General features: G+C 34.6%; 1 protein-coding gene across 1 annotated transcript in view; it reads left to right on the forward strand.

Annotated features, from left to right (window-relative positions):
- Positions 1 to 24,555, forward strand: part of CDH19 (cadherin 19) — a 76,014-nt gene that overhangs the window by 10,724 nt on the left and 40,735 nt on the right. Inside the window, exons 2-3 of the mRNA XM_018039815.1 lie at positions 17,082 to 17,382; positions 20,897 to 21,191. Coding sequence (XP_017895304.1) covers positions 17,188 to 17,382; positions 20,897 to 21,191 — 490 coding nt within the window. The 5' untranslated portion in view covers positions 17,082 to 17,187. The remainder of the gene's footprint in view (positions 1 to 17,081; positions 17,383 to 20,896; positions 21,192 to 24,555) is intronic.

Genomic DNA, 24,555 nt, shown 5'->3' on the forward strand with positions numbered 1-24,555 from the left:
TTCTGCTTGCTACCTCAAAGCATAGGAATAGTACTAGAGGGAACATCAGTCTATCTATCTATATTCAAATATAGCTCCAAACAAAAAAATTAATGCCTTAATTAAATTATCTCAGAAAGTAAAGATATATATTATACATCCCCCCGGGGTGGGAGGAAAGGGTTGGGGGAAAATTAAAATCTGTTATTTTCCAGGAAATTCATTATCCTAGCTAACCTTCAGTTTAAAAGTCATTCATTATAACTTTGATGAAATGAAGTTTCAAGTTTTTGTTTTTAATGGAATACCCCAAGCTGATTTTAATATTTCATAGATTGCAGCCACGCATGTAAAATATCCTGGTATTAAATGCTTGAGAAATGTACCAAGATCAGAATGCACCAGATAGATAAGGGAATCCCAAAGAAAAATATACTCAGTATAAAATATTTTAAGCATATGCTTTAAAAATACTGAAGAAATGGCCGAGGAATTAATTTAGCACCTAATATTGTGCAGAAAATATCCCAGAAAAACTAGGACTGAATTGAACTAGAGAAACCAAGATTTGATATAATGCACAAGAAGTTAACTGAATTATACAGGCTATGGAGATTTGTGGCCCATCTGACTACGCTGAATGTCTTAACTTGAAAATTACTTAACTTGGGCAGCTATTTGAAATAATGTTTTTGAAATTAATATGCAAATACACTTGTCCCTGGGCACATCATATTTCTCTCCATCTCTGACCTTATTCAATTTCTTGTATCCTTTTAGGTTAGGCATTTTTATCTCTTCTGTTACTCTGACAAGTCTTTATTCCAGCTATTATCTATAGCTGGCCTCTGTGACCTCCTTTCTCTCATTAGTTTCTATAAGCTCACTTTCATCTTTCTTCTCTTTTTAAATGGGAGTTAATAATTAGCATCTCATTGAATTAAAGGAATATTAACTGAAAAATACAGGGAGTACCTCCTATGGTGTTAAGAATCTAGTTGGTGATTTTATGGGGGTGCTAAGCTAGGTAACCAAGTCCTCAGCAATCTCATACCAAAAATGATTGAGTCAGTGGGGGGTGCAGTCACTCATTGTCTCAAGCTTGATTGAAACTCCATCCTCTCATAACTACAGCATCTGGTTGCCTAAAATAGGAAAGATAAAGACAAGAGAACTATTCAAATGTCTTTTACTGCTTCTATTCTGAAACATAAATGTATGGTTTTCACTTATATTTCATTAACAAAATAAAATGCATCAATTCAGTTCAGTTCAGTTGCTCAGTTGCGTCCGACTCTTTGTAATCCCACGAATCGCAGAACAACAGGCCTCCCTGTCCATCACCAACTCCCGGAGTTCATCCAAACTCACGTCGATCGAGTCCGTGATGCCATCCAGCCATCTCATCCTCTGTCGTCCCCTTCTCCTCCTGCCCCCAATCCCTCCCAGCATCAGGGTCTTTTCCAAAGAGTCAACTCTTCACATGAGGTGGCCAAAGTATTGGAGGTTCAGCCTCAGCATCAGCCCTTCCAAAGAACACCCAGGACTGGTCTCCTTTAGGATGGACTGGTTGGATCTCCTTGTAGTCAAAGGGACTCTCAACACCACAATTCGAAAGCATGAATTCGGCACTCAGCTTTCTTCACAGTCTAACTCTCACATTCATACGTGGCCACTGGAAAAACAATACCCTTGACTAGATGGACTTTGTTGGCAAAGTAATATCTCTGCTTTTTAATATGCTATCTAGTTTGGTCATAACTTTCCTTCCAAGGAGTAAGTGTCTTTTAATTTCATGGCTACAATCACCATCTGCAGTGATTTTGGAGACCCAAAAAATAAAGTCTGACACTCTTTCCACTGTTTCCCCATCTATTTCCCATGAAGTGATGGGGCCAGATGCCATGATCTTCGTTTTCTGAATGTTGAGCTTTAAGCCAACTTTTTCACTCTCCTCTTTCACTTTCATCAAGAGGCTTTTTAGCTCCTCTTCACTTTCTGCCATAAGGGTGGTGTCATCTGCATATCTGAGGTTATTGATATTTCTCCTGACAGTCTTGATTCCAGCTTGTGCTTGTTCCAGTCCAGTGTTTCTCATGATGTACTCTGCATAGAAGTTAAATAAGCAGGGTGACAATATACAGTCTTGACGTACTCCTTTTCCTATTTGGAATTGGTCTGTTGTTCCATGTCCAGTTCTAAGTCTTGCTTCCTGACCTGCATATACGTTTCTCAAGAGACAGGTCAGGTGGTCTGGTATTCCCATCTCTTTCAGAATTTTCCACAGTTTATTGTGATGCACACAGTCAAAGGCTTTGGCATAGTCAATAAAGCAGAAATGGATGTTTTTCTGGAACTCTCTTGCTCTTTCGATGATCCAGCAGATGTTGGCAATTTGATCTCTGGTTCCTCTGCCTTTTCCAAATACAGCTTGAACATCTGGAAGTTCAGTTGTGCGCTGGTTTGAGCATTCTTTGGCATTGCCTTTCATTGGGATTGGAATGAAACTGACCTTTTCCAGTCCTGTGGCCACTGCTGAGTTTTCCAAATTTGCTGGCATATTGAGTGCAGCACTTTCACAGCATCATCTTTCAGGATTTGGAATAGCTCAACTGGAATAACATCATCTCCACTAGTTTTGTTCATAGTGATGCTTTCTAAGGCCCACTTGACTTTACATTCCAGGATGTCTGGCTCTAGGTGAGTGATCACACCATCATGATTATCTTAGTCGTGAAGATCTTTTTGTACAGTTTTTCTGTGTGTTGTTGCCACCTCTTCTCAATATCTTCTGCTTCTGTTAGGTCCATACCATTTCTGTCCTTTATCAAGCCCATCTTTGCATGAAATGTTCCCTTTGTATCCCTAATTTTCTTGAAGAGATCTTTAGTCTTTCCCATTTTGTTGTTTTCCTCTATTTCTTTGTACTGATTGCTGAGAAAGGCTTTCTTATCTCTTCTTGCTATTCTTTGGAACTCTGCATTCAGAGTTTTATCTTATATTCAGAGTTATATCTGCATTCAGATGCTTATATCTTTCCTTTTCTCCTTTGCTTTTCACTTCTCTTCTTTTCACAGCTATTTGTAAGGCCTTCTCAGACAGCCATTTTGCTTTCTTGAATTTCTTTTCCATAGGGATGGTCTTGATCCCTGTCTTCTGTAAAATGTCAGGAAACTCTGTCCATAGTTCATCAGGTGCTCTGCCTATCAGATCTAGGCTCTTAAATCTATTTCTCACTTCCCCTGTATAATGATAAAGGATTTGATTTAGGTCATACCTGAATGGTTTAGTGGTTTTCCCTACTTTCTTCAGTTTAAGTCTGAATTTGGCAATAAGGAGTTCATGATCTGAGCCACAGTCAGCTCCCGGTCTTGTTTTTACTGACTGTATAGAGTTTCTTCAATTGTGGTAGGGATATTGGTAAGCTATGATAATGTCTACCATAGCAATCAAAAGATTTTAGTTCTTTTTTTACTCTCTTATTGCACATGCCAGTCACAGCTATTCTGCTTACTAATTATTTAGATGTTAGGGACGGTTAAGGAAATCCTACAGAACTAAAGGCAGGCTTTTCTTAGAAACAGGGTGAAAGGGAAGATGCCTTGTGAACAATTACAATGGTCTCTGAGACTGGAATCTCCTCATGCTACTCAGAACCTTTTCCTATATTTTTTGCAGAAATCTCAACCTTAGTATTTCCAAACCTACCTAATCTCTTTTGAATTCCAGTTAGCCATCAAGTTTTGTTAATCCTGTTTCCATATTATTCATTGTGGTCCTCATCCATATTATCTGTTTCTGGGAACTGTGATTGACCTGACTGTTGGAATGCACTGGAGCCTTCATTTGGGCAACAAACTGTCATGGTGGATGGGAGAAACAGAACAACCATTTCAAAGTCCTGGAATTGCAGATGCCTTTCAGCACTCTTAGAAAATTAAAATTATTTCTTGAAAACTGACCTCATATTAACTAATGGTTAACATAAATAAATATAAATATGAATGAAGACATTGAGCTGGGAAACAATACAGTAGGTAATAATAGAGTCCCCAAGATACTTCAGCTGAAATAGTTCAAGAACCTTACACTTTTACATTATTAATATCCTTGCTTCTGCATGTAAGTAAGTAGTGGTTGTGATTTAGTTTCTGTGACCCCATGGACTGAAACCTCCTAAGTCCTCTGTCCGTGGGATTTCCCTGGCAAGAATACTGGAGTGGGTTGTCATTTCCTTCTCCAGGGGGCCTTCCAACCCAGGGATCGAACCCCAGTCTCCTGCATTGCAGGCAGATTCTTTACTGGTTGAGCCACCAGAGAAGCCCATTTAAGTAAGTAGAGAAGCTTTTAAATAGATTCACACAAATGCAGAGTATCTTCTGGACTGTGTATTGAGGCAGTTCCATAACCTTGGAAAAAAATGAACTTCAAGGTGCAGTCTGTAACCTTCCCCCAACCATCCTATAAGGAATGATAAAGTTGCTTATGGAATAAGGGGGTTGTTAAGAGACATTCCTTGTTTTTCTTTTGTAAAAAGATCTGTCAAATTAAAAGAGAAAAAGGAAAAGGATTTCAAACTACTTCCTCTGTGATAATATTACCACTCACAGCCCCCAGAGCCTCACATTACTGCCTGTCCAGCCGTAAGGTTTCATAGAATTTGCTTGCTTCACACCTTTAGATCCTAATATGAAACATTAGATGTGCTTCTTTAAATTAATACAGAGAAATATGTTATCTTATTTTTAAGTAGCATTTTAGAAACTAGGTCTTTAAGAGTTTATTTTTTTAAGCTTTGGAACTTCCTGACCATTGCAAAGTGTGTCTTTTGATATACTATTTTGGCCAAGCCTACTCAGTGATTTTCGGAAGACAGAGACATTGTATTAATTGCCATCTGCTTGTCTCTTTGAGGAGCTGGCTAAGTTGAGCTTAGTTTCAGCTTTACACAAGCCTTTCAGAACACATTATATTTTATGTTTTCACAGATGGAATAATTATCTTTATATAACCAGGAAGAGGTCATAGAAAAGACAATTTGTAATTAGATTCAGTCACAAACTGTATAAGTGCATAGATTATCATATTTTTCATCCCTTAAGTCATAATTAGTCTTCTTTGAAAACGTAATTGTTCTGAATCACAGTGGGATCATTTTCAGCCCATATATGCCCATCCAATATCACACATTGCTTCAAGCATGACAATGTTTATCTGTCATAGTCACTTAGCATTCTTGGAAAAAAATTATGATATTCACATCTTTTGAAAATACTTGTAGAACACATACATTAGGAACAATGTATCCTATACTATGTTTGCAATAGTTATTTATAAAATTTTTACATGTACATGAAGTTTGCAGAAATAATAGTAGTTGACCACTTCAGAGTTTACAAATAAAGAAATCACTAGGCATTTACTACCCAGATATAGGTTGCTATTTTTATAGAATTACTTTAAAATACTTACATAACATATAGTGTTCTGTGTACATTGACTCATTTAATCAAGATAACCCCAAGTGATATGCCTTATTTTCATTGTCATTTTTCACATGACAAAACTGAGGTATGTAGTTAGTGTTAGTCGCTCAGTCGTGTGTGACTCTTTGAGATCCCATGGACTGAAGGTCCCTCTGTGCATGGGATTTCCCAGGCAAGAATAGCAGAGCAGGTATTGCCCAGTCACACAGTAGTGGACGGTGGGGCTGATCTTGTCATAGACATCTTTGCTCCTCAGGTGGCGCTCTTAACCCCATTGAGCGGGCTTAGAAAATTGCATTTCAACATTTGGCAGAATCACCTCACTCAGGAAATAGTAAACTCTTGATCTTCATTATGGTGCTACATAACCTTACTTTATGTAAAATAGCTTCATAATTCATTATAAAACTATGTGTATATCTGTATAAACTAAATAAATATTAATACTGAATAATAGAAATGCATTTTCTTTTACTCCATTTATAATTCTTCAATTCAGAAATGATTTCTATTTGCATTTGAGGGCATAGTCTTCCAGGCTTTCTTCTCTGAATTTGTCTACATTTATGGTCAAATCAATGGAGTCATTTTCTACGTAATTTATTTTTTTCACCTAGCAATGTGTTGTACCATATTTCCATTTCATTAAGGGCCTTTACAGCATAACATTTAGTAGCTGAATAGCATTATGTTAACATGAATTTCAGGCTTACCTGGTAGCTCATTTGGTAAAGAATCTGCCAGAAATGCAGGAGACCCGGGTTCAATTCCTGGGTTGGGAAGATCCCCTGGAGAAGGGAATGGAAAGCCACTCCAGTGTTCTTGCCTGGAGAATCCCATGGACAGAGGAGCCTGGCAGGCTACCGTCCATGGCTTCACAAAAGTTGGACACAACTTAGTGACTAAACCACCACCAACATGAATTTTGAAACATTTTTTTTTCACTTCTTTCTTTGTCATCTATGAGAGCAATTTTTTATATCTTCTCCAAATAATTAGATACAAAGTATTCAGGCATTTTCCCAGTGTTTTGAAATTACACAATGATAGAAAAATATAGAGAAGTATTTATGAGTTTATCTCCTGAAATACTGCATTAGAATATCTTTTTAGGTATTAGAAATAGAGCATTGTTTTATTCATCTATATTACATGTTTTCATGAGTTTATCTCCTGAAATACTGCATTAGAATATCTTTTTAGGTATTAGAAATAGAGCATTGTTTTATTCATCTATATTACATGTTTTCATGAGAATGTTATATGAAAAAAATTCAGAAAATAAAGTTTTTTGACTTTGAGAAATAGCCAGTGGACCTGCAATGGCTAAATTAAAATTAAATTACAAAACTGGTAAAGACATAGTTAAGTTTTGCACATATTAATTGCATTGGCAACATGTATTGAGGAATATAGTCAAAAGGAGTTCAGGTGAACCTTCAGTAGAGAGTTATACAAAGATTTAGCCTTGAAGTTATAAGAATGAATCCCATTTTGGTAGCTTGTGGAAGGGAAATAAAAGGGAGATAACAGATTTTTTAAAATGAGATTTTGCCAATGTGTATTTCATCAACTGAAATCTGCATCTTCCCATTGTGGAATATTTTGCAGGGGCATTTTCAATCTTATCAATGCACAGCCTTCACATGGGGCTCATTAATCCACAGCCCTCCCTGAAAGTGAGTGAAAGTCGCTCAGCTGTGTCTGACTCTTTGTGACCCCACGGACTCCCCTTACTGCTGCTCCAAAACAGAGTTCACAACAGCCAGACCAGGAATGAACTGACTCTACATTTTAGGACACCGCACAAGTATCGTTGGAGAAGGCTATAATGTCAAAGAGAGCTTAGGTGATTTCAGCCATTACATTGCTTCATCTGTAGCATACACTGTCAATTCCGCAGTAAATAAGTAAAATATATGTCTAATGAGAATTCATAAACAGAACAAAGAAAAAGGTCTTTTATATTCTAAATCTCTTAAGAAAGAGTTAACACATGGTCAATTATAATTTTTGGTTCAAAAATTGTCTTCCTTCTCATTTATATCTGCAAGCTATATCCACTCATTTCTTAGTATATTCCTATTAGCAGTTTTGAGAAAGCCATTTAAAAGCCTTTATTTATAATGTCACTCTAAGAGACTGCCAAGTTTCCCTTGATTTTTAAGAGATCACAAATAGGATTAAGTTTCTATATTTATCTGATCCACACTTCCCCAGCTCCAACTTTTATCTTCCCCCACACAGACACCAAATCCATCATTCTGACTTGTTCTTTCCTTTGCTTTGTGACCTCAAGAATCTTTAGAGTAAGAGGGAAAATGATGGTGTAAAAGGAGATAATAAAAAACATTTTATTAAGTCTAGTTTCAAGACTGGTCCAAAAGTTAAAATGCAATTTAAAGAACTTTATTCAGCTTTAATAACATGAACTACCCAAGACAGATGTCATACACAATGTTAGAAATCTATGCATTTCCTTTCTTCTATTCAGGAAAACGCAAAGTATATTGTAGACTCTATGACCTTAAAATTAGATATACAATCCTACCTCTATTTAGTATTATGTAGATCACTTAAAATTTCTCAATAGACATCCCTTCATATGTGAGTATAATATATTATATGAAATATACTTTTCTATATTGAAATCATATGATTCTACTTGGATATATTATATTGATGCTTATAATAATAGTTATTCAAATATTAATAACTTTATTAGATAACATTGTGTTGATATCAATGCCACCTAATTTTAATATATTATATATTTTGAAAAATACTATACTATACATTTTATTTAATATTACACATATGTCTAGATACTGGCACTAATATTAAATCCAAACAAGCTAACATGATTTAGAGTAATGGTATGGTTTTCTCTATATTGACATATTATGCATGGGGGGATAATATATGTATATACTGTATAATATATACAGTATTTTATACCATATATAGTATAATTATGATGCATAATTATTATATAAATATAATAATTGTATACATGTAATATACAGTGTGTGTATATACTATATATAAGGGGGATACATGTAAATATATGTATACTTATACCTGATACATTTTGTTGTACAGCACAAACCAACACAACACTGTAAAGCAGTTCTCCTCCAATCAAAAATAAAAATTTAACAAAGAAAGAAATATTATACAGATTCATATTCCTGTATTCACCTGATTGGAAAATAAAACCAGGATTGCTGACGTATCAGAAATGTCACTGGCTATTTCTCTAGGGCCCATTTCAGACATATTAATTGATAACAGTTTTCCTTATTAGCCTGAACTCAGCTCTGGGTGTCTCTCAGTCTGACACCGTTGACAGCTGCCAACACTCTTCATTCAAAAATGGACCATTATTTGCAACAATTTTTTGTTCCCCTAAAATGTATGACCACTATAGAAAATTTGGAACATGGAAGATTGCAAACAAAGCCATAATAGTTCCTCATTCAAATATGCTTACTGCCACCATTTCATTCTATTTTTATACTGAGTTTCAAACGACAGGGTATTGTATTCCTATCTGTTTTGTTAGGATATAGATGCATGAAATAGTGATAACTTAACTTTTAAATATTTCCATCGTACACTTAAGCTGAAAAAAATAACATAAGGTAGATCAATCATTCAAGTTTAATGGATATTATGTTTTGATAGCTCTAGGTTGTATCAGAGGAAAAAAATGCCACAGATATTTATAAACTTCAAATGTTAAACCGGTTTCTCTTTCTCCTATCATCTTAACTATTATCATAAAATCTGTGTATTATTTTTCTTTTCTTAGACTTAGTTTAGAAAACCAATTTATGACAATAATTTATAATGTATCACCTTATAATTTTGAAACATTTGGTAGCATTCAGTTCAGTCACTCAGTCGTGTCCAATTCTTTGCGACCCCATGAATCACAGCACGCCAGGCCTCCCTGTCCATCACCAACTCCCGGAGTTCACTCAGACTCACTTCCATCGAGTCAGTGATGCCATCCAGCCATCTCATCCTCTGTCGTCCCCTTCTCCTCCTGCCCCCAATCTCTCCCACCATCAGAGTCTTTTCCAATGAATCATCTCTTCTCAGGAGGTAGCCAGAGTACTGGAGTTTCAGCATCATTCCTTCCAAAGAACACCGAGGGCTGATCTCCTTCAGAATGGACTGGTTGGATCTCCTTGCAGTCCAAGGGACTCTCAAGACTCTTCTCCAAAACCACAGTTCAAAAGTATCAATTCTTCGGCGCTCAGCCTTCTTCACAGTCCAACTCTCAAATCTATACATGACCACTGGAAAAACCATAGCCTTGACTAGACGGACCTTAGTCGGCAAAGTAATGTCTCTGCTTTTGAATATGCTATCTAGGTTGGTCATAACTTTTCTTCCAAGGAGTAAGCGTCTTTTAATTTCATGGCTGCAGTCACCATCTGCAGTGATTTTGGAGTCCAAAAAAATAAAGCCTGACACTGTTTCCACTGTTTCCCCATCTATTTCCCATGAAGTGATGGGACTGGATGCCATGATCTTCGTTTTCTGAATGTTGAGCTTTAAGCCAACTTTTTCACTCTCCTCTTTCACTTTCATCAAGAGGCTTTTTAGTTCCTCTTCACTTTCTGCCATAAGAGTGGTGTCATCTGCATATCTGAGGTTATTGATATTTCTCCCAGCAAACTTGATTCCAGCTTGTGCTTCTTCCAGTCCAGCGTTTCTCATGATGTACTCTGCATTTAAGTTAAATAAGCGCGGTGACAATATACAATCTTGACGTACTCCTTTTCCTATTTGGAACCGGTCTGTTTTTCCATGTGTAGTTCTAACTGTTGCTTCCTGACCTGCATACAGATTTCTTAAGAGGCAGGTCAGGTGGTCTGGTGTTCCATGGTGCCTTAATTTGAACTTCAATTTTTTATACATTTTTTCCTACCTAATTCAGTTTATATTTGCCTCTAAGTGGACAAATTTAAAATTTTATTTGAGGTATAAAGTGGTAAAGAAAATAGCTGTTAGTTTATAGAGTAAACTAGCTTTTAGATATATACTAAATTTAGACAAATCATCTCCACCGTGTCCATGTATGTGCTCAGTTGTGTTCGATTCTTCATGACCCTGTGGAGTGTAGTCTGCCAGGGTCCTCTGTCCATGGAATTTTCCAGACAAGAATATTGGAGAAGGTTGCCATTTTTTCTCCAGGAATTCTTCCCGATGAAGAGATCAAACAAGAGTCTTTTGTGTCTCTTGCACTGTAGGTGAATTCTTCACCTTTGAGCCATCTGGTATGCCAATTCAGTGGTTGCCCAAATTTTTAATTTCATTAACTCATTACGGAGTTCTGTTTTTTGTATATTTCATCAACTGCTGGTACTAAAATATTTAATACTTTCTGTGCATCATATTGATTTTATAAATATAAAATAAATTATTGTTATTTTTATTGTTGAAAATATGTTTTAAATACAGTTAAAATGCCATGCAAATACTCATTAACCAATTTCAAGAATATTAATTATCAGGAGGACCAAAAATTATCAGTTGTTGACCAGAAAAACAATGATGAGCAAAATTAGCAATATTTTTATTTACCATCTAATTACCAATTCATATTGAATATTAGAGATTTATAAAAATGTAAGGATAAGAATGTGTTTATACAAATCAAGATCTAGACAATGTCCTCACTTTACACTTGCTCTTGTATCTCAATCATCTTTTAATCTAGCACAGTGTCTTCTCTAAAACCCTACACTTTTTTGGTCAAACTACTAACATGTTGAAGCCTCCCCAATCCTGTCCCTCTATGTTGTCACTGAGCACACAGGCTTTGGGTTCCCTGCCTCATATAACAAATTCCCACTGGAACTTTCAATGCAAAAAGACAGACTTTTGGACACAGTGGGGGAAGGGGAGAGTGGGGATCTTCCCCATCCAGAGATCGAACTTGGGTCTTCTGCGTTGCTCGTTTATTCTTTACTATCTGAGCCAGCAGGGAAGCCCTAATGCATATGTTTGAGTGCAAAAGAACAGACTTTTGGATGCAATAGTGGGGAGGAAAAGGTAGGAAGATTTGAGAGAGTAGGATTGAAATAAATCAGATTTTTTTAGCAGCAGTAATGAGGGATAACTGACAGGACAAACCACACATAATCAAGTTAATGTGGGTTCCTTTGCGATATTTATACTTCTGTGAGACCATAATCACAGTCAAGATAATGAACAAAGCCATCACCTCTCGATTTTCTCTTAAGACCCTTGGTATTCCCTCCTTCTTCTCTAGCTCAATGCTCTCTCAAGAACTTACCTGTTTTCTGTCATTGTAATAGGTTTGAATTTTCTAGAATTGTATGCAGATGGAAACACGCAATCTGAATTATCTTTTGTCAAGCTTCTTTCATTCAGCGTAACTATTGGGGATGTTACTTTGTGCATCAATAGTTCATTTATTTTTACTATTGAGCACGATTACACCCCATAGATGTACCACACTTAATACATTGAATTGTTGCTAGGCATTTGATTTGTAGTCAGTTGGGCGATTTTAAATAAAGCTGTTTTAAACATTCTGAAGGAGATCAGCCCTGGGATTTCTTTGGAAGGAATGATGCTAAAGCTGAAACTCCAGTACTTTGGCCATCTCATGCGAAGAGTTGGCTCATTGGAAAAGACTCTGACGCTGGGAGGGATTGGGGGCAGGAGGAGAAGGGGACGACCGAGGATGAGATGGCTGGATGGCATCACTGACTTGATGGAAGTGAGTCTGAGTGAACTCCAGGAGTTGGTGATGGACAGGGTGGCCTGGCGTGCTGCGATTCATGGGGTCGCAGAGCCGGACACGACTGAGCGACTGAACTGAACTGAACTGAAACATTCTGGTAAATATCTTTGCTTGGGCGTGTAATTTTATTCATCTGGGGCAAATATCTGAGAATAGAATGGCTGGGTCATATGGCTGGTGTATATTCAAGTTTTTAACTTAAAAACCTGTTTTCTACACCAGTTGTGCTAGCTTCCATTCTCACCAGCAGCGCATGAGAACTATATCCCATTTGGTACAGCAATCTATAGTCTTAATTATTTGATGTTGATTGATTGTGCTTTTAATTTTTTTTTTTATTCTCAGAGATTTTTATTGTTCAGTTCGCATTTCAATAGAGGAGGCCAGTGTTAACTACTCCACAATTATAACTATTTACTTCTCCTTAGTTCTATTGATATTTGCTTCATGTATTCCAAAGCTCTGGTATTAAATTCACTTATGTTTGGGAATGTTAGGCCTATTTGATAAATTTCCTTTTATAATCTTTGTAAATGCTCTTGTTATGTCAAATGATATAACTCTTATCTTGAGGTCTTGTTTCTGAGATACTGATACAGCATTTCCTCTAACTTATGATTATTATTTTATGGTACATTTTTCTCCTCCTTGTCCTTACAGCCTATCTGTGTATTTATAATTACATGCTTTGTTTAGTACATTGTTGGGTTAAGTTATTAAATTCCAAACTGACAAACACTGTATGCTATTTGTAGTGTTTTGTTAATCTCATTTTACTGCAGTGACTTATTTGGTTGAAGTTGCTATACAATCTTGAGTTTACTTTTTCTCCTGCATTCTCCTGTTTATTATTGCACTAATAAAAAATTTCTAGAATCTTACTTTCCCTTTCTTGGTCCCATGATATGGCATTTTGTTTATTTTCAGTGCTTGCTCTGGTGAATTTAGTGTGCATGCATCATTTCTCACAACAGCCTACTTGAGCAATTGCTACATCACTTTATCTATAATGTAATAAGTTGAATAATATAGTGTAATTTCCCACATCCCTTTATTTTCACCATTATCAGCACTGATTTTATTCTACATGTTATATACCATGTAATATTGTTATTAATTTATAAATAATATATATTTTAAAGTATTAATAAAAATACAAAATAGCCTTTTATATTTATCTATGCATATTTAATATTTCCTTCTAATTCGTTATTTTATGTTGGTCTACATGTCCTTCATTCTGAAGAGTTTCCAGTTAACAGTTTTACAGTGCAGTTGTGCTGTTGATTAATTCTAATGTGCTTTATATTACCTTGATTTTGAAGGATATATAATTATAGGTTGAAAGGTTTTCTCTCAGAACTTTATGGGTGTCACTCTCTTTTCATCAGTTATTTCTGATGAGCATTTAATGGACATTCTCATTGTTTCCTTTTTTATCTTTGCATTTTATTTTTAGTAATTTTACAATAACATGATTTTCTTTGATTTTTCTCTTACTTGTTTGTTGAGTGTCTTTTTAAGTGTGGTATTGTTCTGCACATTTGAAAAACCATTGGTTATTATTCTTTTCTTTCCTTTCTCTTTTGGACTCCAATTTATATAAATGTTATACTATTGGAAATTGTTGCATAGTTATTGAAATTATTTTTATAGTTAAAAATCATTTTTTCTGCTGCTGCTATTATCTCTCTACTTTAATTTGAATAATTTAAAAAATAATCTTTAAAATCAATGGTATTTTCTTCTATAATGTTTGATCTTTTGATATAACCATTTTGATCTTAGATATTAAATCATTCAGTTCTAGGAGTTTCTTTTTTTTTTTTTTCTTTCTTTGTTGTGTTTCATTATGTGGTCACTAAAATATTTGATTTAAATGGTTATCATCAATAACCGGCAAAACTTTAAAAGAAAGAGTGATGAGGAAATTCATAGTAAATGGTTTAAATGCCAGTACATGAAGCTAATAATGAAACTTAGGAACAAGAACACATCAAGACTGAAAATAAAATGTGACAAAAGTAAGAAAATTTTGCCTTCAGATATGAAGCAATATTAAATGTAGAGTATCAGTTATGAGTATTGTTGACAAATATGTAAAATTGCATCTAATCAAGATTCTACTAATTTAAAGTGAATAAAGAAATATATTAAACCACACTGTGGGGATGCAGTCAGAAAAACCATAATGTGGGAAAATCCATAGGATCAATTACTTTTCTCAACACATAAATGGAAAGAAAAGTTAAATTTAGTGTGATGAGACTAGTGGGTTAACTGACATTTAACAAATGTCTCAACAAACTACATGGTGTGGAAATAGCTGAATCTTGACTCAAAGATGTTTAAATAATTTTAATTTGAGTATTATTTGAATATTTGATTGTATTGAAGACATTCTAAGATTTTAGTAGTTAATTTTGATTTTTAAAAAAGGTACACACACACACACATATATACATATGCCGTGTGTGCCCAAGTTTGCTTGTGTGTGTAATGAATCATTAAAATGATAGGACATTTCAAATTTTTTTTAATATCAGGAAATAGGCGTGTATACAGATTAAGCAAGACTGATCATGTCTTGATAATTTTGAACCTAAATGATGGCGTATGACTGTTCATTATACTATTCTGTGCTTAAATGTATGAAGATACCATAATATAAAGTTATCTTTGATGGTATTTACCTGACATTTAAGTGTAATACATATCACTGCTAGTGATAGTTTTCCAAATTTATACAAATTATCTTTTCATAAAGAAAACTACTTGTTCCAAATGTTTTCATTGTTCATTGGTATCAGAAATATGTGTTTTATCAATTTCTAAGCAACAGACATAATTAAAATTTCAAATATTGAACATAGGGTAAAATTAATATTTAATTTTTACCACAGGTGAATTTTGTCTTTATTTCCATTAAGTAAACTTTTAACAAAGAATATATCTGCTTGAAGGAATTAGAGAGGGACCATGGAATTCCCATTAACAACAGTATGTTTTTTGTTAATTAGCCTTTTGTAACATCTCTTACTAACAGGAGCCAAAGGCCTAAGAAATCTATCAGGGACAATCAAAGATACATGGAGAAAATTCAAACAAGGTCATATGAAAGACTCCTAACTGAAAAAGATTTTATGACTTTTCTGTTGATTAGGGCATTGTTAGATCTGACAAAACTATTTTTCTTCTGTGAAAGTGAAAGTGAAGTCCCTCAGTTGTGTCCAACTCTTTGTGACCCCGTGGACTGTAGCCCACCAGGCTCCTTTGTCCATGAGATTCTCCAGGCAAGAATACTGGAGTGGGTTGCCATTTCCTTCTCCAGGGATTTTTCTTCCTTAATCCCAACAAAGCCAATTTGGTTATGTGGAGACTATGTAAATATGGGAAATGAAAAGTTATTCTGTTTCATTTAAAGGTGAGAATTACCAATCATGTCATGGAGAGTTGGTGTGATCAGTATCAGGTAAATGGAAAGTTCTAAATGGAAAAGTCCCTAGCTTGTTTTTTTGTTTGTTTTGTTTTTGTCTTAATTTTTTAAATTCATTTTTATTTATTTATTTTAGTTGGAGGCTAATTACTTTACAATATTGTATTGGTTTTTGCCATATAGTGACATGAATCAGCCATGAGTGTACATGTGTTCCCCATCCTGAACCCCCTCGTCTCTCCCTCCCCATCCCATCCCTCTGGGTCATCCCAATGCACCAGCCCTGAGCACCCTGATTTATGCATTGAACCTGGACTGGCGATCTGTTTCACATATGATAATAATTATGTTTCAATGTTATTCTCTCAAATCATCCCATCTTCACCTTCTATTTAAATACTGAAAGATACCTTTCATCTCCATTTTACTTATTATAAACATTTAGCCATGTTACCCAAGCACTGAAATTTATATTTTATTTTCTATAAATGGTTTTCTTTCTTTGTTAAGATGAAAACATTTCTTTGGTATATATTTGCAATATAAAAATATCTTAGAGTTTCTATTTGCAAAGTATTTCATAACATCAAGATTATGAATCAGTATAAAATTTTAAGTCCCCCAGGTCTTAAGCTGAATTTTCTTTTTTTCTATTTAATTAGCTATGTAAAATATCATAATTTAAGAAACTGAATTGAAAAAGAGAAATGTCACATTTTTACCTGGTTTGATAGTTGATTTAATGGAGTTTGAGTTTTACTGAAATAGAAAGAAGTAAGCAAGTTAAACTTTTAAAAATTTATCAGTGCCAGTTATCAGTCAAGGAGATTGGTAGGGCAACTTTTCCACCTTCAGGCAGATTTATAACAATAACTAGGCAGAAATTTGTAATTGTTCCATTCAAATTATTCCTACAAAATATGATTAACTAGCTTACCTGGAAAACAAATGCATATTTTGTCCCATTTTTACAGATGCAAAAGTTTTATCCTGCCTTCAATAATTCTGTGAGAAAGTGTTTGTTTTGTTTTTAGGTGATTCAGGAGAATTTATTTATTATTTTTTTGGATTTATTGATTCTAATTGGAGGCTAATTACTTTACAATATTGTAGTGGTTTTTGCCATACATTGGCATGAATCTGCCATGGGTGTGCACATGTTCCCCATCCTGAACCCCCCTCACCTCCCTCCCCATCCCATCCCTCAGGGTCATCCCAGCACACCAGCCCTGAGCACCCTGCCTCATGCACGGAACCTGGACTGGCGATCTGTTTCACATATGATAATATACATATTTCAGTATTCTCTCACATCATCCCACCTTCAGTTTCTCCCACAGAGTTAAAGTGTTATTTTTTAAATCTCAAAATATTGTTTTATTCTGTTCTCTAGGAATATGGAAGATACGTAAGAGTTGAAAATATTACAGGAGAGCTTAAGAGTTTTGTTTGCAGCACACTATTTCCCCTGAAGAGTACCATTTGGAATCCAGAGCAAAATGAATTGTTGGTTATTGCTGCCTTTTATGTTCGGAATTCCTCTCCTATGGCCTTGCATTATAGCAGCAGAAAACTCTAAAACAGAGGAGGTGAGGCACCCAGCGGGATCTCACTTGAGAATCAGGCGTGGCTGGATGTGGAACCAGTTTTTTGTACCAGAGGAAATGAATAAGACCAGACATCACATTGGCCAGGTACTGATTTTCTGAAAGTGCTACTGGAAATAACCTTGTAAATCTAATCGAATGAGTTGTGGAGGCTTCAGTATTTGATGAATTTTTCATTTTCTCAGTGGAACTATTAGAAAGGCTCAAACAACAGCATAACTGATTGTTTCATATTTGCAAACAACAGAAATATTCACAAAACTTGAAGAAGAGAGAAAGCTCTGCATTTCAAATTTCACTTTAGTCTCGCATTTGAAAATGCAGCCTTTATCAACATCTGGAAATCTGATGGTGTTATTTTTGGTAATGGATCAAAGCAACAGTAATGTTTACCAACAGTATTTAGCTGTATTTTCCATTATGCTAAGTGGCTGTTGATTTACCCCTCATTAATTTTTAATGAAATAGATTAATACCAAATACTTTTACAGTCATGTAGCTTGAAGAACCTACACACTTCATTTGATTAGTGAAGTTGAAGTAAAATGAATAATTATTTCACTTCTCTCTATAAAAACATTTTAAGAAAATGTCCTTAATGACACAAAACATTTCCTATTCATGTTTTCTGTTTTTATTCTTAGTTGATTTTCTTTAAACAGAGGTAATTATAATATCATGTCTTCTTCTCTGTAAGGCTCTTTCTCTGGATGAATGAACTCAAATAAGTTTAACCGCTAATTAACTAGCACTAAAATTTAATTGGGCCCAAAGGGTGAAGCACTCAAAATTCATTAACTCCCTCCTTCTAGCCCTTTCAAAAGAACTTCTGTGTTAGTGTGTTGTCTGGATTCCACATGAGTTCATCTAGCCCATCAGCCAAATATATAACTACATTCAACCAATGACCTTGGTTAGGATTTTAGGCCAATTTCAGTCATTGGCGTGTGTGTGTGTGTGTGTGTGTGTGTGTGTGTGTGTGTGTATCTGGTATAAGTAATATTTCTCACTCCTTTTTTGACTTTTAGTGGTAAGGCTCTAAGGGAAGTGCATCAGTGCAATCAAAATGAGGACTAGTGATGTGATTAATTCACATTTTCTCATTTCTTTTTTTGCTTCTGCTCACTACAGATAACTTTTATTTCCTCCTTTCATATAGCATTTAGCTTTTTCATTCTGTAAAAATATTTATGAAAATATTCTAACAGATATCTTTCCTCTAAACAACCTCATTAGGCTTAAATGGTAACTGTTTAAAGGAGAGTAATAGTGAATATTTACATGTTTGTAGTGACAGAGCTGGTAAAAAGACAATGTAGCTGATATGTCCAAAAATCACTTTCTTTTTGATCAGTTTGTTAAAAGGGGTTAAAATTTGTAAGCACAATGAAGTAAAGATTTAGTCAAATAAGATTTTCCAAATTGATAGTAAATACATAATTGCAAAAATGGTTTTGAATGGAAAAATAGAAAATGTATAATCATGAAACTGAAATGTGTTTAACTCATGCATTTTGTGACATAAATAGGAAGACGTTGAAATTATGTTTTTTTAATTAAATCTGAATCCTAAAAAGATCAAGCTCACTGATCTATGACAATCAAACTGAATATACTAGAAATGCATTTATCCATGACCAAATCTGACTTTCCTTGATCCTGATATTCAAACTATATTGAAATGATATTGTAAACCAGGGCATGTGATTCTTCTCATTTCTAATACTTAGTTTAGAAAATGCATTTGTTTTCCTTAATTTCTTATCATTAGGGGATGTGGACTTCACTTTTATTAATAATTAAGGACTTTCAAAATTTAAAAGCTGTAATTCTTTTTTCATTATTTCCAATTTGTTTCTTTTATTGTAAAACAATGATTCAAGATAGCATTATAATATTAAATTGTTCATTTTGCTATCTTGAGATATTCTCCGTACATAGAAAAATGGATTAATTAGTCCAGAATAATGATACATTGTACCTTGAGCTGTCAGAAAAATTATGAAATTAAGCTTGTGTCTATTGGTTTACTGTATATATTTTCAGAGAAGCTCTTACTCTGAAGATGGGCATATTCATAAATAGTGCTCCCCAGCTGGCACAGTGGTAAAGAATCCACCTGCCAATGCACTAGATATGAGTTCGATCCCTGGGTCAGGAAGATCCCCTGGAGGAGGAAATAGCAAACCACACCAGTATTCTTGCCTGGAAAATTCCATGTACAGAGGAGAACATGAACACACCAGTATTCTTGCCTGGAATAAGATGGACAGAGGAACCTGGTGGGCTATATTCCATGAGGTCACAAGGAGTTATACATGAATGAACACACACACACATTCAAAAACTGGAATATGAATAAGGAATCAAGAAAACCACGGATTCACGATAATTAGGAGGTTACTCTCTAATGCTTCTTGTCTTCATGTAAAATAAGTTAGATATGAAAAGTCATGTAGTATTATCTATATCATAACCTTTTTTAACATATAAAATTCAAAATTTCATTAACACTAGGATGAATAAGCTATTTAGTGAGAGCCAAAGAATAGGTACATTTGAGAATTAAGTGGACTATATTGGAAAGAAAGAATTAGATCTAATTTGGCTTAAATTTGAGGACTAAAAGACCATGTTTGTAAGTGGGGAGGGGCTGTGTAGGCAAGGGTCTGGGGTCAAACAGGGCTTTGGTCCAAATCATAATTCGACCCCTAAACCATAAAACTCTGTGAAAGTTTTTATATTTTTAAATCTCACTTCTCTTCTCTATTCAAATAATTTATTAAATCAACAATATGTATTTTACAATATTAGTATGAGAATTAATTGAAAAAACTAATATAAAGCAATTTTCAGATTTTATGGATGATTGAGATTATTATCATAGTCTCAACATGCTCCCTAATTTTCTTACTAATATTTCCATGTCTTCTATGTGTTTTTAGCGTAGAGATAGAACATCACTATTCAAATTTATGAAAGTCATTATCTCTTTAACTGTCTCTAGATCCCAATCTAATATAAATATTTGAGAGTATGGTTTTAATGACTAAAAATGTAATCATCTGAGTAAACATGAACTGACTGTGTTGTGCATAATGTATAAAAGAGACTTTGTTTTTCAATCATTATAGTTTCTAATTGGAATCATCTATTTAGAGTAATAAAATTTGTATACTGCTTTATAGTGAAATTTCAGAGTCATCTTCCTGGTGATAGATTTTAATCTTAAATTTAACATTTCACCTCATCTAATATGCGAAGAGTTGACTCATTGGAAAAGACTCTGATCCTGGGAGGGATTGGGGGCAGGAGGAGAAGGGGACGACACAGGATGAGATGGCTGGATGGCATCACTGACTCGATGGACATGAGTCTGAGTGAACTCCAGGAGTTGGTGATGGACAGGGAGGCCTGGCATGCTGCGATTCATGGGGTCGCAAAGAGTCAGACATGACTGAGTGACTGAACTGAACTGAAGACAATATGGGAATTATATGAAATTATTAGTTTGGAGAATAACAAACATGAAAATGAAACAGTTAAAATGTATCTATTTTAACATATCTAGACAGTAAATTATCTCTCTTTGCACTTGCAGCTAAGATCTGATTTAGACAATGGAAACAACTCTTTCCAGTACAAGCTTTTGGGAGTTGGAGCTGGAAATATTTTTGCCATTGATGAAAGAACAGGTGACATATATGCTGTAGAGAAGCTTGATAGAGAGGAACGGTCCCTCTACACTCTCAGAGCCCAGGTAATCGACACCAGTACTGGAAGGGCTGTGGAACCTGAGTCTGAATTTGTCATCAGAGTGTCGGATATCAATGACAATGAACCAAAATTCCTAGATGAACCTTATGAGGCCATTGTACCAGAGATGTCTCCAGAAGGTATTGCATATTAATTTACATCAAAGATGTACCTGTTAACAATGAAAACAAATTTAAAATTTCAAGCATATGTTTTGAACATGAATTATTTAAAGTTGTACCTTGGTACTTCCTTCTGTAAATCTGTTAAGTAAAATATTTGAAAAATTTGACTATACACTAAAATTTTATAAGCAATAATACTATTTATTAATAGGTAATTTGTCTTGTTAAAATATAATTTCAGTCTTCAATAAAAAATGGTTAAACATGTTTGAGTGATACATGAAATTATTTAACTTGTTCACTTATTAGTTTCTTCAATATAAGAATTTACTTTCCAAAATATACTTTTGAATCTCAAAAAAAAAAGATCATCTCCATTTAAAAATAAGAGAAACCATTTTATAAGACAAAAATCTATAATCATCCAAACGAGGGATCGTGAAAACTAAAAACAAAACAGTTGAAGATCTCTGTGTAGCCACATCCATTTTTAATTTCTTTTTCAAACCCAACATCATTTTAATAAATACTTTAACTATAAATACTTGTAAAGGAAAATGCTTCCCATGAGATATAATAATTGACTGCCTTGGAAATCAGACTTGTTCCCAATAGGGGGAAAATTATCATACAATCATACAAAATTTGTCCACTCTTTTTTTGTCAGAAAATTTTAACAAAGCAACAAATAGTATATAATTTTTAATTCATAAAATGTATTTAATTGTGATAAATGAATTTATTTAAGTGTAATTCAATAATGATTTTTAAATTATGCTAAGGTGCTTTAAAACTGCCTTATCTGAATTTGATCCATTATCCAGCATGTCTAAAAATGTAGATTCCATAATATACTTTCCTGATTCTTCACCCTTTAACAACTAGCAATTTAAAGACCCATTTCTACATGTATTCAGAACATAGATTTTTACCACCAGCATAAACAAATTTAGCTGTATAAATGGGCTTCCCTGGTGGCTCAGAGGTTAAAGCGTCTGCTTCCAATGTGGGAGACCTGGGTTTGATCCCTGGGTCGGGAAGATCCCCTGGAGAAGGAAATGGCAACCCACTCTAGTATTCTTGAAGATCTTCTGGAGAAGGCAATGGCAACCCACTCCAGTATTCTTGCCTGGAGAATCCCATGGACAGAGGAGCCTGGTAGGCTACAGTCTACGAGGTCGCAAAGAGTCAGACACGACTAAGCGACTTCACCTCACCTCAATATATATCAAGGCCAATTATCCTTAGATATAAATGATGAATTAGTATTGTCCTGTCTGATCACCAGGCAGAGATACATTTCTTTTTCTCCTTCCATCCTTCTCATCCTCCTTCTCCTTTTCCTCCTAGCTCTTTTCTTTTCCTTCTTCAACAAACATATGTTATAGATCTAACATGTTCTAGGAATTTTTTGTAAGACTGGGGATTTGGTTGTAAAGGAAACATATGAAGTCATTGCTAGTTAACAGACCTTATATTTTAATTGTAGTGTACAAACTGTAAGTAAATATTTTAAAGAAGTCAGGTAATATTTGACCTTATATGTTATTAAACTGTTAAATATGAGCAAAATATGATGATGGCTAATTGACTGGACAAAGTGGGGTCATTTAGGAAGTAATATTTAAAGAAAATGATCCAAAGAGGCCAGCCATGCCATATTCTGGGAAAAAAATTCCCATGGCACAGTGAAGAGAGCTGCAGAGCACATGGCAATGGATGAGATCTCCTTGGTGAAGAATGTAGGTAGGGAAAAGGAAAAGATACAGGGTGACAGAACTGCTAGATATAAAGGAGTTGACTGGTGAAGGAGAACCAGTGGAATTAGACAGTCATGTAAGAACAGAAAGACATGAGAAGCAATGTTGCAAAAGAAGAGATCCTACAACTGCATGAATGCTGCTGTGAGGTTGAATAAAATCAACAGAGAAGAGTGATTTTTTTCCAAGCATTTGTACAAGTTTACATGTAAGTTTACATACACAAAATAAGTTTTTGCAAGACAATATGTCTGATAAAGTGGGCAAAGTCAAATATCATCTTAAATTTTATTTTCATAAAGTCCTTTGCAACAACTACCTTGAAGATTAAGAGGCTATTCAGAACAACCAAGTTGATTTACATTTTGCATTTTTGAGAAAATCTCTAAAGGATAATATAGGAAAACAATATCAACTATCAATGTAATGGATAGAATGCAGACTTACTATATTACATACTTTGTTGTTATAAACTGCTTCCCAGATGGCACTAGTGGTAAAGAACCTGCCTGCCAATGCTGGAGACATAAGGACACAGGTTTTTATATTGCATGCTATGTTGTAAGTTTATTAAAGGATTAAGTAAACTGAGAAATTGCTCTTATTAAAATCTGAGAAAGTGATTTTTTGTAATTATACTTTCTTCGCATAACTAGATAGATAAAAATTGATTTAAGAGATCTTTAGACTACAAGAGTCCAATCATTGTGTCTTTGCATTTACAATTAGTTTAGTCATCTGTGACCAAGCTGTGGTGACAGCTCAGAAATTCAGTGACCTTTAGCTCTTTCAGTCACCAAGCGAAGGCTTTCCCTCTCTCTGGTATACATTCCTTGCTAATTGAACTTCAAGAAGTTATTCAATTCAATTTTTTAAGAGTTTCCATAAATTACCCAATTCTAATTATAGAGTGGTGCCATAAGATAGAATAATAGGAAATAAGGGTGAGAGAATTCAGTGTACACATATACAGGTTTTGGGTTATTACTCCTTCCCTTAGCACACAATTTTCATGATCATTCTGCATTGTCACAGTAGTTCTAAGCAGGGTGGTCAGCTCTCCAGTTCTACCAAGGACCACCCTACTCACACCTATATATATATTTGCAACTTGTACTAGAAGCATTTGTCACTGATTTTTAATTTTTTTTTAAATATTAATTCTTTCATTACAATAAGCCAGAGTGAATTTTGTAGACATCTATTGTTTTACTTCCAGTTTCTTTCAGAATGTGTGAGACATATGGGCAGTGAATGTAGTTCTTTTTAAGACATGATTAAATGTGAATGAGGGCCATATGATAAAACACAGTTAATCTGAGAAACTGATCAAATGATCCAAATGTGTATGAAGGATATCCTGATGATATACTTCAGGTTAAAATAGTCTGCATAAGATATCTTTCATTAATGTACATATAGGTCATTTATCCTTTAAAAATATATTTATTTCTAATATAATTTAGAGAGAATTTAATTTTTGACCTATTAATGTTGTAGAGTCAACCTTATTAGTTTTAGTGAGAGTACACGAAAATGTTGATCAAATGAGTAAATAGAGGCTAAACAGTTTAGATTATATACATGATATACACCATGCCTCATACACTGATTGAGTA

The sequence above is a fragment of the Capra hircus genome, chromosome 24 (assembly GCF_001704415.2).
Source record: "Capra hircus breed San Clemente chromosome 24, ASM170441v1, whole genome shotgun sequence".
In the NCBI taxonomy this organism is placed as follows: domain Eukaryota; kingdom Metazoa; phylum Chordata; class Mammalia; order Artiodactyla; family Bovidae; genus Capra; species Capra hircus.